The following is a 15,469-nucleotide window of genomic DNA, read 5'->3' as shown; positions in this document are numbered from 1 at the left end:
CCAGCCAAAACGCCGTGTATGGTTTGACCTGCAGTATCCTCGTGTGCAGTCCTCTGCCCACCAGCAAGGGATTTGACACCAGGATACCCTTTCATTTAGAAGGGCTGTTGCTCAGAGCAATGCTGTTGCAGTGAACGTTATGCAAACTGGAAGTGGTGTTGGGAGCTTGCCCTTGAGTTGGGAGGCTTTTCTGTGGGGAAAAAAAGGAAAAGGAAGTATTTCTGTGAGAGCAAGGCTCTGCTCTATGTGTATAAATTAAGGGGCTTTCCCTTATCTTTAGCTAGAGTGATAGGTTAGGAACAGCCACAAATGTCAAGGGACTTGCTCCTGTGCTTCACTGTTGGTCATACCAATAAAAGCCCAGGGAAATTGGAAAACTAGGCAATGGCATAAACCTTTGGCATAAACCTCTCCTCTCTATCCAGAAGCTAAAGCAGAGTAATGTGTTTGACGGGGTATAAATCAGCAACGTACTGATAGCAGACCTTTGCTAAATGACAGCAAGTGCAGTTCCTGCCTAGTGTGTGGGTGTGAAATCAGGTTTCTGTTGATTCCTGAGCTTAGACCATAGGTTTCCCTTTAGTGCTTTAGAGAAGGGTGGTTGATCTATTCATTATTCCCTTTGAGAGCAGTGAATTGTCCCTGCGTAAGCTTTGTGTTTAAGCCTGGCTGTGTAATAATGGCAATGGGACCAGGGCCAGCTAGCAGGTATATTTAGATATATTTTTTAAAAAAAGCCCCCACATTTTAGCAAGATGGTAAGCTGCTGTGACATAAGTGCTCCTATGACCGCAGGTCCCGCACTGAGGATAGATCTGATTTTCCTTTGGACTGGGAAGAAGCTGCTTTGCAAGGGGGATGTGGCCAAGCTTCTTGCAGGCTGCCAGGGTCCTGTCCTCACTTCCATGTTCGTCTGTACAGAAGAACAAATAACTTCATAGGAAAGAGTCATGGAACAACTTGGTTTCCTGTGACCCAGAGAACTGGGATGTGCCCGATGAGTCCAACACCAGTGACGGCACAGGCATTGATAGAGGGCTTGGCTGTGGTCAGTTTTTATGTCCTGACCTGTCTAATTTGGATGCTCAGACTGAATGATTGACCCACTGGAGTTAATTCTCACCTTCCTGCATTGTTGTGGAGACAGGATTTCCAGAAGCAAGTAATTCTCTTAAAGAAAAAATATCTTATTGGAAATCAGGAGGATAAGTGCTCCTTCATGTTGCAGTATATCTTCTGTGAAATGGTGGGTCCTGATACTCTTCATGTAAAAATCACAACAAAGTCAACCTGCTAGCATAGCCCTTCACATCCCTAGCTAGAGCTGAGCTAACCACCCAAATACCAAAAGCAAAACTCGGTGACAGTTGTCTCCCCTCCTCTGGTCTTTTAGTCCTCTTAACGCCAGCAGCCCTCTTCTGAGTAGAATGATAGGGGGAATCTCTCAGAGGAGAATGTTTATCTTGTGCTTAACAGCCAGTAACAGACCTGATGGTAAGAAACGATTATCTCCTCAGTGGCCCCTGCATGTAGGGTTTCTGCTGAAGGCTAGGCTAAATCCCATGGTATTTCTCACCGTAGCATGTAGGTTTTGAACAAATCCAGGACTCTCGGGTGTTGAGCATGGCAGGCAGCATCCCTGGAAGCAATTTAACCAAAGAAATCAATGTGCCTGGAGATACAGATGGAGTTTTTGGACCTCTGATAAAGAAGGAGTTGTGGATTTAGCCTGGAAATGTAGTTATGAATTCAACCCATTTTTGGTTCTGGTTGGCAGTGCTGGTGCTATAGTGCTTTGGAAGGTAAAAAGCAATTGCGGGAAAACAAAACCTTTTAAGAAAGGCTTTTTGTGGTGGAAGACCATGGTTTATAGGAAATAATTCCTTCAGGGGGTTAATATCTCATGCTCATCTCCTGGAACCTGCATGGTGCCTTGAACACCAGTGGAAAGTTACTTTGTAATTTGTGAATATTAATTTAAGGCTAATAGCTAGAAGTAAGTCTAAAATTCAGATTTGAACTTCCCCAAGGTGCAGGAAAACTTTGGATTTGAGGCTCTGAGTCATACTGGTTAGGCAAATCAATCTGCATGAAATAAGAAATAATACAGAACTTGGTGCAAATCTAGAACTGTAGAACAACTGATCTACATTTCTTCCCTGAGAATTTTTTTCTCTATTGTCATGTGTTTTTCCAGACTTGGGCAATAGCAGGATTGGTAGATACTGAGCAAGAATATCAAGTGGAACTGAGATAGCTTGGCTGGGAACTTGAGTGTCAACCTCAGAAGTCTTGAGAGAGTCTCTCTGGGAGATTCAGAGATTAGTTTTGTAATAGATCAGCATCTTCAGGTAGCCAGTATCTGATGTGCTGCCACCAGTTAAGGTACTTTAAAAAGTTTGTGTTGCTGAAGTTTCACTTGGGGATTTTGAGCTAGTGTAAATTGATGGAAGTTTCATTGGTATCAATGGAATAATTATCCCTGTAAATAAAATCAAGCCAAAAGCTCCATTTTGAGATGTGGATCTTTGAGCTTTGCAGAGAGCAGGAGAAGCCACTCAGTAGAAAATTAAATTCCTTTATTATTTTTTATTAGGATGCATTCAGCCAACTTTTGCACTTAAGTGATATTATTTGGGGGTTTTCATAATGTTTGGGCTCTTGAGATCACATCTTCTTGTCCTCCTTCAGGGGTCAAATAGACCACAGAAAATATGGAGTAGTCTGAATATATTTGGCAGTTGAGATCTTGACCATCTATGAATACATGTGTAATAATACCTTTCAAGCCATAAGAGAAAACATGGATTTTTACAAACTTCAGTCTCCATTATTTGTATGCAACTAACCAAAACTTACTTTATTATAGGAAAGGACAGAAAATTCTTAAAACTGGTTCCAATAGAAAGAAGGGGAAGCAGATAATTATATGGAAAATGAAGGGCAGAAAATGGGGGTAAAAAATGGTTCTGATCAGGTTTGTTTGCTTTTTGGTAGGTCCAGTTTAATTCAAAGGAAGATGTTGGTTTTGTAAGCTAAACAAAATGTGAAGGCCAGAGTCTGCATGCGTTTTCCCGTGCCTCCTCTTCTCTTTTGTTTAAGGGAAATTTTACATGATATTACAGTGGTCGTTATGGAGTCCTGAGGTTTGCTACCAAGTGCAGCTACATGGTACTTCTGCTTTAAAAGTGAAGGGCACTGAAGCAATGCCCTGAGTCAGTGCTCCTGGATTTGGGCTGGTCACATAAACTTCTTGTGCTTAGTTTAATCATCTGTCTGAAAAACAAAAAAGCAAAACCAAATCAACAGTTCTGTATTCTTGTGTACAAGGCTATCAGAGTTTTAGCGTGCAAAAATCACTTTGAAATTCATATCAGCCCTACTCAAACCTAAAGCACTGATTTATATAACGGTTTGGTATCTAAATTTCTCTGATTTGCTTTCAGTGCAGTGTATTTTTGGTGTTAGCAACACGCTCTGTACAGTATGACCTGCTTTTTTTTCCCACTCAGTGCAGGGTTCAAGCTGTCTCTGGAGCAAAAAGATGATGGGAACTTCCAACTCTTTTTCTATCTACCTTGTGATTCTTCTTGAGGAGAAATGCGGAGAATCATTGCAAGGTCTTTGCATTCTCTTATGTGGTGCAAGGGTCTTGTACTGGTGGTCTGCAGTGGTGGGGGCTTTGCTCTTTAGGAAGTGTGTCTGCTTATAGTCTTGACGCAGGAATACACTGAAGCAGCTTTCTAATGCAGGGGGAACGTTTTCCCATCACAGATTCCATTTTCTTGTGAATAGCCACTACGAGTACCATGTAAAATCCCGTAGTGACCATTTTCTGTTTGGTTAGATTTTTCCTGCTTGTTTGGATCTTTATTCTCCTCCTGTTGTGAACTGCCTTTCCTTGTCTTGTACACTGAAGATGATGTTGCAGCCTTCTCTTTCCCTCTCTTTCTCTCTTTCTCTCTTTCTCTCTTTCTCTCTTTCTCTCTCTCTCTCTCTCTCTTCCCCTTCCCCTTTTCCCATCTCCACTGTTCTTTTTTCCCTATGTGTGACCAGACTCAGACGCAGTTGGAGCATGCCCGAATACGGGAGCTCGAGCAGAGCCTGCTGTTTGAGAAGGCACAGGCTGAAAAACTCCTCAGAGAATTAGAGGACACCAGGGTAATCGACCCCCACTTGCCCTGCCTGCAGAACAGCGCGCTTACCCCCTGCGTTGATGCTCATGACGCCTTGCTTTGGGTTCCTTTCTTTTGGTTTTTGTGGGATTGATTGATTTTGGCTTGAATTGAGGCTTCCCTAATTTTTGGTTTGGTTTTTATTTGCTCTCTCTCCTGGAAATAGTAGTATGATATAATTTCTAGCTTTGCTTCTTGTGTGGGGACTTGTTTCTCAGATTGAGTTTGCTTCACTGCCCCATGCCACCATTTGACACATGAGCTCTTCACAATTCATCTTTCAATTAACATGCCCGAATAATATCTGCACCCTGCACAATTCATTCTGCCTTGAGGCTCCCCCAGGCTGTAATAGGAAATAACATTGCAATCAGCATTCCCTTTGTGTCCCCCCCCAAGTTGTGGGAGCTGCCATCTGAACTGGAAGACACTGGTGAGTGCAGGCAGAGCCGCTCTGATCCGTGGCCATGCCTGCAGCAGGACAGGCTGCCCAGATGAACAGTGTGCTGGATCCTAAAAGAAGCCAGATGTGGAAAGGGCTTTTTGATGCTGGTGTGGTGTGGGAAGTGGCAAACTTGCTACAGTGAGCTTGCTTCTCACCAGTGGATCTTTAGAGCTGTAGAAAACACAAACGTGAGGTTCTCCAAAAGGGCTAAATGGTTTGAGTGCCCCCACGCCCATCTAAAATAAAAAACACCCAGCCTCCTGGGCTGATGGTTAGTGGAGAAAATGGCAATTGAAATGAAATCGAATTCATCACTTGTGTTTTGGCTTGGTTTTCTTGTTTTTTCTGTCTTTTTCTAATATTTCATCTAGTCAAATCTCTTCTCCACCCATAGATGCAGCACCCTGAACTCCCTGTGAGTAGCAGATAGTTCAGCCCTGCTAGGTTACATTCAGATTGGAAGACATTGATCCATAGCCCTTACATGTTAACCATGGCCAGATTTATTGTCTTGTATCCTCTAGCCTTCTATGTTATTTTTAATTTGCTAATAAACTCTAACATGTACTCGTGTAAAAATCCCTTTTCCTTTTTACACCAGGGTAAACAAATTATGATGCGGAAGAGAGGGCTGTAGGCTGAGGATTGCTGAGCAATAAAGGAAACACGATATACTTAATGCTGGTTTCAATGCTTGTGATATTCCTTGCATGTGCAGTCACATTTCCTCTGTGCATCATCTGGCAAGATGCCTAGTCTAGAAATATAATGCCCATTCAGGACATTATTTTTCATAAACCACTTTTGCTCTCTAGCGAATTTCAAGGGTTGTTTCAAAGATGTGTGTTTTTCTGTGGGAAATGAGAGGTTCATGTTAGAAAAAGCAAATTGCAATTGGCATAAAGACGTAACTGTTAGTTATCAGTGATGGTTACCCTGGTGCAAAACTGTACTCAGATTGGAGGGTGCTGGATATTCTTTTCCTGTTTATTTGAACTCTGACTAATGTACTTTGGATTTACTTCCCCTGGAGCACACTTACTAAAAGGAAGGATGCCGCCGTGAGAAGTGGGGACTGACTTTGTCTTTTCTGTCATGTTGCAGTTAACCACGGTAGCAGAGAAGTCCAGAATCCTGCAGCTGGAGGAGGAGCTGAGCCTCAGGCGCAGCGAGGTGGACGAGCTTCGGCAGTGCCTCAGGAGCTCTCACCAGGCAGAGGCTCCTGAGCATAACCTTGGCCTGCAGTCAGAGGCTCTTCGTCTACGAGATCAACTGCTGTCTGCCAACAAGGAACATCAGAAGGAGAGCAGCCAGCTAAAGGAGAAGTATGAGAAGACATTAAAGAAGTACCAGCAGGAGATGGAGAAGCTGAAATCTGTCAATGAGAAGTACTCACAGGAAATCGTTGACCTAAAGCATAAAGTTCAGCAAGCCACTAATGAGAACATGGGGCTCATGGACAACTGGAAGTCCAAGTTGGACACGTTAGCTTCTGACCACCAGAAGTCTCTGGAGGACCTGAAAGCCACATTGAACACAGGCCCCGACACCCAGCACAAGGAGATCGTGGAACTGAAGGCAGTGGTGGAGAGTATAAAGATGGAGCACCAGCTTGAACTGGAGAACCTGAAAGCAAAGCATGATATTGAGACAGCTGTTCATATAAAGGAGAAAGAGAGTCTCAAGCTGAAGTTGCAGGAGGCTGTGGATGAAGTGGAAAAAAGCAACAGCAACTGGAAAATGCAACTGGAAACCAAAAGCAATCAGCACCTTCTTGAGCTCCAAGATGTGAAGGACAAGTGTCGAGATGCTGAGCTGAGGGTGCATGAACTGGAGAAACTTCACAGTGAATATAAAGATCAGACACAAGCAATAGCTTTCTTGAAAGAGCAGATTTCTTTGGCTGAAAAGAAGATGTTGGACTATGAAACATTACAGAAAACAGAAGCCCAGAGCAAACAGGAGATCCACAGATTGCAGGAAAAAGTGCTTGTCTTAGAGAACAAGCTACAGTCCATGGAGGCCCTGCATCCTTCTCAGCATGCAAATGTATGACTTTGGGGTCATCTCGCTTGTTTATCATCACTGTTAGTAACCCTTCCTAGAAGCTGTCCTCAGCTGCTGCCTTGTGCAGTTTTCTGAGGCTTTTATGCCTCAGTATCTGGATGTTTTTGCATTCAAATGATAGTGCTTTTTCTGCACTGCATCTCTATGCTGAAGGTGTCTTCCCGCTCTTGAAAGCCTGTACAGTGGCACAAGTAGAAGAAATAAGAATTAAGAGAAGCAAGTGGGCCACCTCTGGTCTTGAAGGCACATGAGTTCTGCAGCAGCAGAATAGGACTACTGTGGTTTGTAGGGGTGGGCTTTCATCCTGAGCAAGCAGTGTTCTTAGCTGAAGAAGCGTCATTTCTACAATACAGCTGTTCTGCTCCAAGGAGCTGTAGCAGCCTTAGTGTATTATTGAGCAAGGCCCTTTAGGGGTGGGTAGAGGACGGGGGTGGAAAAAGAGTCATTGCCCCTGCCGAGATAGAGCACATAGCTTGCTCAGCACATGGAGCACGTTTGAGAGCCTCAGGGGGCTGAGCTGATGGGGTTGTCGGGGAGGTGCGTGCCATCGATGTGGCAGAAGCAGCTGGGGAGGCTTCGCAGCATATACGGGAGACAGGGAAGTGTTGACTTTGAGAATTATAGTAGAAGAGCTGCCAGCAAGGGTCAGGACGGCACCAGGCTGGGAAAATAAAATGCCTGATTGAATATGAGTCCTGAGCCTCCCAGGGAAGGCTAGAATAAGAGCAGTGATAATACAAAGAGGTCAATTTTCTGTGGCATTTGTGTCTTTTTAAGTCATCCTCATTTTTCACTGTTTGCCACAGGATGCCATCCTGCCTTTGTGTGTGGCACAGGGACACATGGCTGGCTTTGTACTAGAGTGAGAAGGGGGGAAATTGCTACCCCTGTTTGTGTTTGGATTTTGCATGAGAAATGAGCAAAAACCCAACTTAAAACTTGTCCCTGTGGGGATGCAGAAAATGAAAATAAGCCATGAAATATGCACACTTTACAAATACTCATTCGAAATCTGTCACTGGTGATATAGTCACTGTTCCAGTCTGAGGTGCCATGAAGTGAATACAATGCCCGTGTTTAATTTGCCAGCATGAACAGCCCCACTGAAATCAGTTGCACCTCTAGGCAGCAAAGTGAAGCCCAAGAATTACTGTTGGCCAAGTCAGAGCTTCATGCCTGCAAAAAGGCACACTGAACTGAACAGGAGAGGGAAAAGCCCAAGGAGGAATCCACAGCATTAATGGTGTTTCAAGGCTTGCTCATCTAGTAAAGACAGTTGTGAACAATAAGTACATCCAGAGCCGTGGGAAAAGTAGGTTGTTACTACAACATGTCAGATGTTACAGCCAATATTCAAACAGGAATGAAAGTAGAAGAAGAAGCTGGAGGCTTGTTCCAGAGTCCTTTAGATAAGTGAGAGGGCTCTGGGGTATGCTGATGTCGAATTAGAACCAGGGAATCTCGAAATAATTATTTCAACTATGTGTTGATTAAAACCAGGAAAATGTGAGAAGAAATGTATGGGTGAAAGCCTTTGAGTATCACAAGGCAAATTCTATTTTTAAATGTCTTAGCTAATTTAATGTGACTGCAGTATTAACTATCCAAATATTTGAAACAAACAAATATGTCTTGTGACTGTCCTTCCTAGACCTTCAAGTGAGAACCACAACTGAGCTTCCAAAGAGCAGTTAAAAATAGTTTTCCCGTACCAAAAGTACATCAGGCAGTGAATTTCCCCTTTGGGTGTGCTCCTGCTTCTGTTAGACATATCCTGCTCTTGGGGACTAGACCCACTCAAGCTCTTGGACTGACCTGGGGGCTTTCAGCAGTGGTGGCCACAACAAGTGCGTGAGCTGGGGCATGTGCTGAGGTCTGAAGGGCTCAATTGTGGCCTCTGCAATGGAAAGCTTGTCCGTGAGCTCTGCGGTCTCTTTTCATTGCAGTATAGACAAAAGAGGGTGGGGAGATTGCAGAATCCTCTCTGTGGACCAGCAGTTGCCTTTTATTAATGTATTCATTCTCTAATAATTATTTTATCGATGTTTTATTACTGTTTTTATAACTTTGGGCACAGTTAGACTCTTCTGAAGTTGAAGAACTTGTTGTCTTATGGGTGTCAAGCTTCGCCTTGAGTAGTTGCCATAATTAACCAAAGGAGAGCAGCTCTTCCATCGTGCTGCGCAAACTCTGTGAAAGCTGGAACCAGAGCTTGTGGGGAAAGCCTGATCTCTTTTCCCTCCCGGGTGAATCTGGCTGCTGTGCTCAGCTGCCTGGTGTGTGGGGGCACTCCCAGTCGGTACTGGTTAGACTTCCGTAGCACCCAGCTGTAAAGTGACTCCTCAAAAGCCCTTGTTCCCCTCTCAGGGAGGATGTAAAACATCGTAACTGGGTTCCAGATACACTTTGCTTTGGATGGGGCTTTGTGGTTGTTAACTCTGCTTTGAACCTTTGGGTTGTTTTATATCTCACATTGCACATGTATTTCAGATGATTGAAACTAATGATATTTCAGAAGAAAAGATAAAGATGAAGCAGACTATGGAAGGTATGAAATTTTATTGTTTTTTCTTGGAACACCCTATTCTAGTGACTTACGTGCCTTCCTTTCCTCTGACTTTCTGCTCGTGCAGGGACGGCTGTGTGGAAAGGGCTTAGGAAGCAGTTTCATCTCAGATTTTGCTGGATGACATTTGTTGTCTGGCTTTTTTTTCCTTCTAATCTGGCTGAGCCTATGCAGGGGTGGGTGTTTTTACTTGTGTTACACAGTCACCATGCAGATGGTGCAGGTTGGAGACAGATCTGGGGAAATGGGTGCACTTCTACCCCATCACTGATTTTCACAGCAGGTAAAATCCAGACATTAAAAGTGATTTGCTTGTATGAGATTACTGCTAATGGTATATATTTATGTGGCTGGCTTAAAATAATGGAGGTTACTCTTTTTTTATTAAGCTTACTATAAGTCAAATCCATCCTTTTAATGAAATGTAGAATTTATGTACTTAGAAAATTTGTATAAAGTAGCTTTGGAACTGAATTGCACTCGGCCTCCCGCACAGACGGTGAGCTGTTACCCCTAGTCTGAGAAACAGCAGAGCTGGCAAGATGAGAGCTGGATGGCCCAGGCGGTCTCTGTTAGGAGCAATGTCCTACCACATCACTGCCTGTGGCGTACGCTTTTGGGTGTCTAAAGGATTCAGGGCAGTTCCAAGACAAAAAAAGTACTTCTAGATCACGTCTTCCCTTGCTCATTCCCAGGAGACTTATATTTTTTCATTCTTCCTTAGGGTTGTGGGGGTTTTTAGCAGAAAACATTATCGGTATAGATCACAAAGGGGATCTCTAAAGAACTAACTTGTCACTTCTCTTTTCAAATGGCATTTGGCTTATGGTGGCATCTCTTTTTCTCAGTTATGCACCTCTAAGGAGTCTGTTCTCTGCAAAGCCCTCGTTAAAGTCCTGCTGAGGATGTAGCAACCTAAACAAAAGTTACTGGGGACTTTCACTGGCTTAAACTTCACTTAATAGAAACTTTGTTTAGTTTGAGTGTCTCTCCAGCTGTTTGTGGATTCAGAGGGGTGTTCTGTGCTATTTCCAGCTGCCCTCAATGCTAGCTAGGCGTTGTCAGTCGGCCTCATCACTGTTTTTGCCAGTACAGGATTATGTATATGCTATACCAAATTGTATGCTGATTGACAGGTAATTCCTGCCTCGTAAGGGCAGAGCAAAACTAGGTCCAGCAATCACTGCTCTTAAAATGGCCACTCAGTCTGTGTGTGCGTGTGTGGTTTCCATGTGAATAAGCCATATAGAGATGTACTAAAAACCGCCAGTTCAGGCTTGTGCCACAAAAGCATTGTACTTCAAATCTACAGCTCTGAGTGCAGAAATGCATCAGTTCTGGAAAGCACATCTTTTAAAAGTGTCTCTACCTTCCAGTGTAGGAGGTAGCAGAAAATGTTCTGAAAGTTCGTTTCTGTGGTTTTTTATTCATGTTTTATTATATTCTTTCCCCCCCAACCCTCCTGTGGTTGCTTTCTTAAACCTGTCTGATGTGTCTTCCCAGCTGTGCATCCTGCCTCCTAATGCCTGGATGGTGGTGAGATGCAGTGAGAAACACCCGTTATCTGTCTCCTGCTGCTTCTGTGCCGATGGAGGGCTCCCACACCATGCCCCTCTCGCACCCCAGCCCATGCCTACACTCGATACCTTCCTCATTTGTACAAAGTATTTCCCAAGCTTCTCATCTTTGTCTTTTCGTTCTCCCACAGACCTCCAAGACAAGCTGAGTAAAAGAGACAAAGAGGTGTCATCCCTGGTGTCCCAGACTGAAACTCTAAGGGCCCAAGTAAGTGGTAAGTTTCCCTAATCCAGCGCTGGGGGGAACTAGGTGTTTCCCTGCTCGTCCTCTGCACTGGTGTTGAACAAGGGCCCAGGTGCTGAAATGGGCTGGTGTAAAACATGACACTGCCTGTCTCTTAATGGATATTGTTGGGAAAAATTGTTCAGGAGTTTCAGTCTCTTTTTTTCAGGAGTTGAATGCAAACACTGCAGAAGATAGTTGTATCCCGTGAGGGTAGGTTCGGGCTCACTGAATGTCAAAAGCTGAAAGAAGCAGAAGTAAATGGAGCTGGGCATGTTGTTTCTGAGATCTTTCCTTAAAGACAGCCAGATCCAGAGCTAACCAGGTCTATACTGTTAGGAGTGGGAATTGGGAAAAGGCAAAAAAAAGGAATGCAAGTAGAGGCCTAAGTGACCTTTCTTCCCCTTGTATCCTCTGCTTCTCATAGCTTTGGAAAATAAATGCAAAACAGCAGAAAAGAAGGCCGATTTGGTGTTAAAAGAAAAGAAGAGGCTGGAAAGTGAACTGGAATCCTTGACCAAGAAAACACATGATGCTTCAGGGCAACTGGTCCTGATTAGCCAGGAGCTACTCAAGAAGGAAAGGTCGGTCTGAAGGACCAGAATTTACCACCAGAAGAAATCTCGAGGTTGAGTTGTTGAAGTCCAGCCCCTAGCATTCCTGTTCTTCAGAGATGCTCATGTGGGAATTCGGTTAAAATTAGGGGCTGTGAATTATCAAAGGGCCTGTCCTTTCACTGCTTGCCAGGAGCTGCAGGACAGCTCAGTGCCCATGTAGGTGCTGAATGAAGTCATCTAGGCTGGCTGCTGCCCTGCTCTGAAATAGGGTGCCCTGTGCAGGTCCCAGTCTCTTTAAAGCTGGCACAGTGGGGAGAACTGGTGATCTGAAGCCTCTGAAGTGGTGGGAGTTGGGTCAGGTTTGCTCGCTGGTGTTTCCTTAGATCTGTAGCAAAGGTGGGAGGGAGCACAGCAGGACACCAGTGGTGTGTGGGCTCTGGAAATGTCTTCACCTTTTTTCATGCTGCTGCTGCTTCCAGGAGCCTGAACGAGCTGAGAGTGTTGTTACTGGAGGCGAACCGGCACTCGCCTGGGCCAGAGCGGGACCTAAGCCGGGAAGTGCACAAAGCCGAGTGGCGGCTGAAGGAGCAGAAGCTCAAGGATGACATCAAGGGGCTGCGAGAGAAACTGGTTGTGCTGGTGAGGGCACCAAAACCCCCTCCTGGCTTTGGCCTGGGGGCTGGAGGGCTCTGTGCTGCTCGTGGGGGGTCCTAGTCCTTCTCCCTTGCTCCAAGTCTTTATGCTTTCTTCTGTGCTACCGAGCATCTGATGGGAACTTCCTTGACAGCCCCTGTGAGCTGGGGCCTGGCTTAGTGGCACCTCATTAAGCAGCAAAAATGTCCGTATGTCCTTCTCCAGTGTTTTTCTGTTCCCATAGGATTTAGATCCGTGGCTAAATAGGGCTGAAATTTGTGGGAGAAACTGGAGATCAGTCAGCTACCCCACACTGTTTTACACATTCTCTGATCTAGGAATAAGCAATGTCCTCTCATTCCTGTGTGCTTCAGTGTCCTCCAGTGGTTGAAATGTGAATAATTTATTTGAACTCTGCTAGGAACAAATTGGAGCTGCTGCTGGTTGCAGTTGGTATGATTGCCTGCAGAGTTGTGCTCTGACCCCCTCTGCTGTCAATATCCAAACACGGTTATATGAGTTATTGTGGATTTCTACTTTGCTTAGTTTCTGTAGTTATTGACTTTAACGTGCTCCTGTTTTCCCTTTATAAGGACAAGGAAAAATCAGTAACGGATCAGCGGCGATACTCCCTGATCGACCCTTCCTCAGAGTCTGAAGTGATCCGGCTGCAGCACCGGCTCGTCAGCACGGAGGATGTGCTGCGCAACGCGCTGGAGCAGGGCCACCAGATGGAGAAGCTCATGGAAGCCATGAGGCTCTCCTCCGAGAAAACACAGGTTAGAGCTTCACCAGGCGTTTCCCGGGTCACTCAGCGGTCGTCGGACTTGGGCAATCTCCTGGGACCTAGCCCTGGCCTCTGCCGGGGAGGGTAGCGCAGTCAGCCGGGTCCCTTCCTCTCTGCTGGAAACAGCCTGGCAAGACTTTGTTCTGTCACATGTAGCTTAAAGCGAAGAACAACCTTGCTAGTCGTTAATTACAGATCCTTTTGTGCTCTGCAGGAACGGTTGCTAAATGTGGTGTTTTGGGGAAGGTTGCAGTGTGAGTAACTGTTCTTTGTGTATAGTGATGTGTGGCTGCATATCCTTCTGGTACAGGCACTTTCATATTCTGAAGTTGAGGGTTTCTGCCATCCTAACTCTGAGAGGTTTATTTCCTTGCATCATAAGCAGATACTTTGGAGGTGACTCTGGGAAAATGTTTTCCATTTCTCTTACCAGCTCCTGGAGGCACCTGTATCTCATCTGGGTTTGCTGATGGACCATGAATGTTCCTATTCCAATTACTGTCTTCTCTTCCCAACTTCCTCTGGTTGCCCTTTGTTTCTTCTGACAAAAGCAAACCTGCTTCTGTTTGTCTTGCGTCCTTCTTTGTGAATTTGAAGGCTGTAAATAACTCGACTCTCCACATTTGGCTTTTTCCATCTCATACCTGTGCTGCCTAAGCCCTGACTGATTCTTCTGGTGAAGTGACCTGCCCCTTGTTACAAGCTTTGTGCTTCATGTCCTTTACTGCTCTTCTAGCTGTATTTTCTCTTGTGTCTGCAACCAGGTCGTGGCTGTCAGAGCCCAGATGCACCAGTGCTCCTCTTGTACTTGCTCATTTAAATTCTTAGCTGAAAAATGTCTTTCTTTTGCAGTAATGAGCTACAATTCACATTCAAGCAGGCACCTTAAGATAGTACAGAACAAGCCACTAGACACAGAGATTGGGCAGAAAGCTTGTTCTCCCTGCTGCAGGTGCAGATATGTTGTGGTAGGTAATCTGGGGGGTATCAAGTCTTCTCCTCTCACGACACTGTCTTCTGCACAGTTTGCAGATACACCAAATGGCTGTTTGCACTGCTGTAATACTTTCAGGGAGGCAGTCAGGAGGAAGGTGTACAGTAAAAATTTCAGCCCTGAAAGCTCTGCTGGCTCAGCTGAGCAGCTGTGTGTTGCAGACAAGTCTCTTTATATCCCGCAGCGCAGCGGCAGCAGCCGTCTGCCAGCACCAGATAGGACAGCTGTAGTCGTGATGACAAGTTTGTGGCAGCCCAAGACGTTCTCTAATCCTGTCAGTACCTCCAGAGTGACTTTGGCTTGTGCAGTAATTGCTACGTGTCAAACGAAAATGCGTCATGACAACCTCATGTGTTGGAAGCTGTGGGAGGGGTGGGGAAAGTTATTCTCTGTTTGCTTTAATGCTAAGACCCTTGAGAAAAGGAAATCTTCCCTTCACATTCCTGTCTCCAGAGGTGGTGCAAGTGGTTATTATTTCTTTCCAAATTCTAGAAAATAACTAATCTTACATAAAGTGAGTTGGAATGGACCTTATGAGGTCAGCTAATCTATCCCTGGTATTACTTTGATACTTTCATGCTTAAGAAATCTTAGAGATACGACAAGAGAGTATTATGCCTTCAACTACAAACCCTGGTACTAAGAGACAGGGGGAGGATTATTCTGGGAAGCTAGGCTTCAAACTTCTATTGATGTCAGATTTTTAAAGTGCCTAGTTAGAAGGAAGTCTGGATCAAAGCTCCCTAGCTTCGGTATGATACCTGTTCATCCTTCCCCTTATGAAGGGGAGTTGTTAACCAGGGCCTTTCAGGCTGAGCCTGAGGGCATTGCTGGCCTAAAGAGATCCTAGTGCAATAGTCAGGGAATCGATGGTTCTTCCCCAGGAGCTGTACCCCATTCTGCGCTACCCGCCGACCTCCCGGCTCCTCTCCGCCAGCAGCAGCTGTTGCCCAGGGATCTGCCTTGGCATCGCGCTCCCTTTGTCTGCAAAGCCTTCGCTTTGCGGCACGCTCGAGAAGGAAATCTCTAATTAAGCTGCTGCTGCTCTGCCTTCGCAGGCGTAGCCAGCCACCACGCTCTGCAGCCCTTGATGTGCACGGCTGGCCCCGCTGTTAGGCCGGGGGCTGGGGGAGCGCAGTGGCACCGTGGCTTCGTCTCATTGTCAAGTAATTGCTGCCTTGCTGTTTCCGTGCCTGCAGCTGCGAAGTATTTGTCCTGTAACAGAGGAAGAGGATCTTTGCCTTCTCCATGTCTGGGGAGACCCTGATCTCGCAGCTTTGCAGGAAATGACAAGGATTTGGCACTCAGGCCTTTTCTTGGAGAATTCGCAGTGATTGCTCTGGGAGCTCTTTTATTTCATTTCAAGCGAATTGCACCGCTTTGTTCATTATCGTGAGCAAGTGCCGAGACCAAATTTCAAACCTAATTCCTGGTATCTGATAGCT

General features: G+C 45.3%; 1 protein-coding gene across 4 annotated transcripts in view; it reads left to right on the top strand.

Annotated features, from left to right (window-relative positions):
• Positions 1 to 15,469, top strand: part of CLIP2 (CAP-Gly domain containing linker protein 2) — a 104,330-nt gene that overhangs the window by 82,966 nt on the left and 5,895 nt on the right. For 3 of the 4 annotated variants that reach the window (XM_032993687.2, XM_032993686.2, XM_032993688.2), the window contains 7 exons: positions 4,057 to 4,161; positions 5,725 to 6,669; positions 9,178 to 9,235; positions 10,962 to 11,045; positions 11,481 to 11,637; positions 12,090 to 12,249; positions 12,837 to 13,022. In XM_032993687.2, the coding sequence (XP_032849578.1) occupies positions 4,057 to 4,161; positions 5,725 to 6,669; positions 9,178 to 9,235; positions 10,962 to 11,045; positions 11,481 to 11,637; positions 12,090 to 12,249; positions 12,837 to 13,022 (1,695 nt within the window). The remainder of the gene's footprint in view (positions 1 to 4,056; positions 4,162 to 5,724; positions 6,670 to 9,177; positions 9,236 to 10,961; positions 11,046 to 11,480; positions 11,638 to 12,089; positions 12,250 to 12,836; positions 13,023 to 15,469) is intronic. The other variant, XM_032993689.2, reaches the window with a different exon arrangement.

Source organism: Tyto alba, unplaced genomic scaffold, assembly GCF_018691265.1.
Source record: "Tyto alba isolate M040663 unplaced genomic scaffold, T.alba_DEE_v4.0 Super-Scaffold_19, whole genome shotgun sequence".
NCBI classification, from domain to species: Eukaryota; Metazoa; Chordata; class Aves; order Strigiformes; family Tytonidae; genus Tyto; species Tyto alba.
This window is presented reverse-complemented; position numbering and strand designations above follow the sequence as displayed.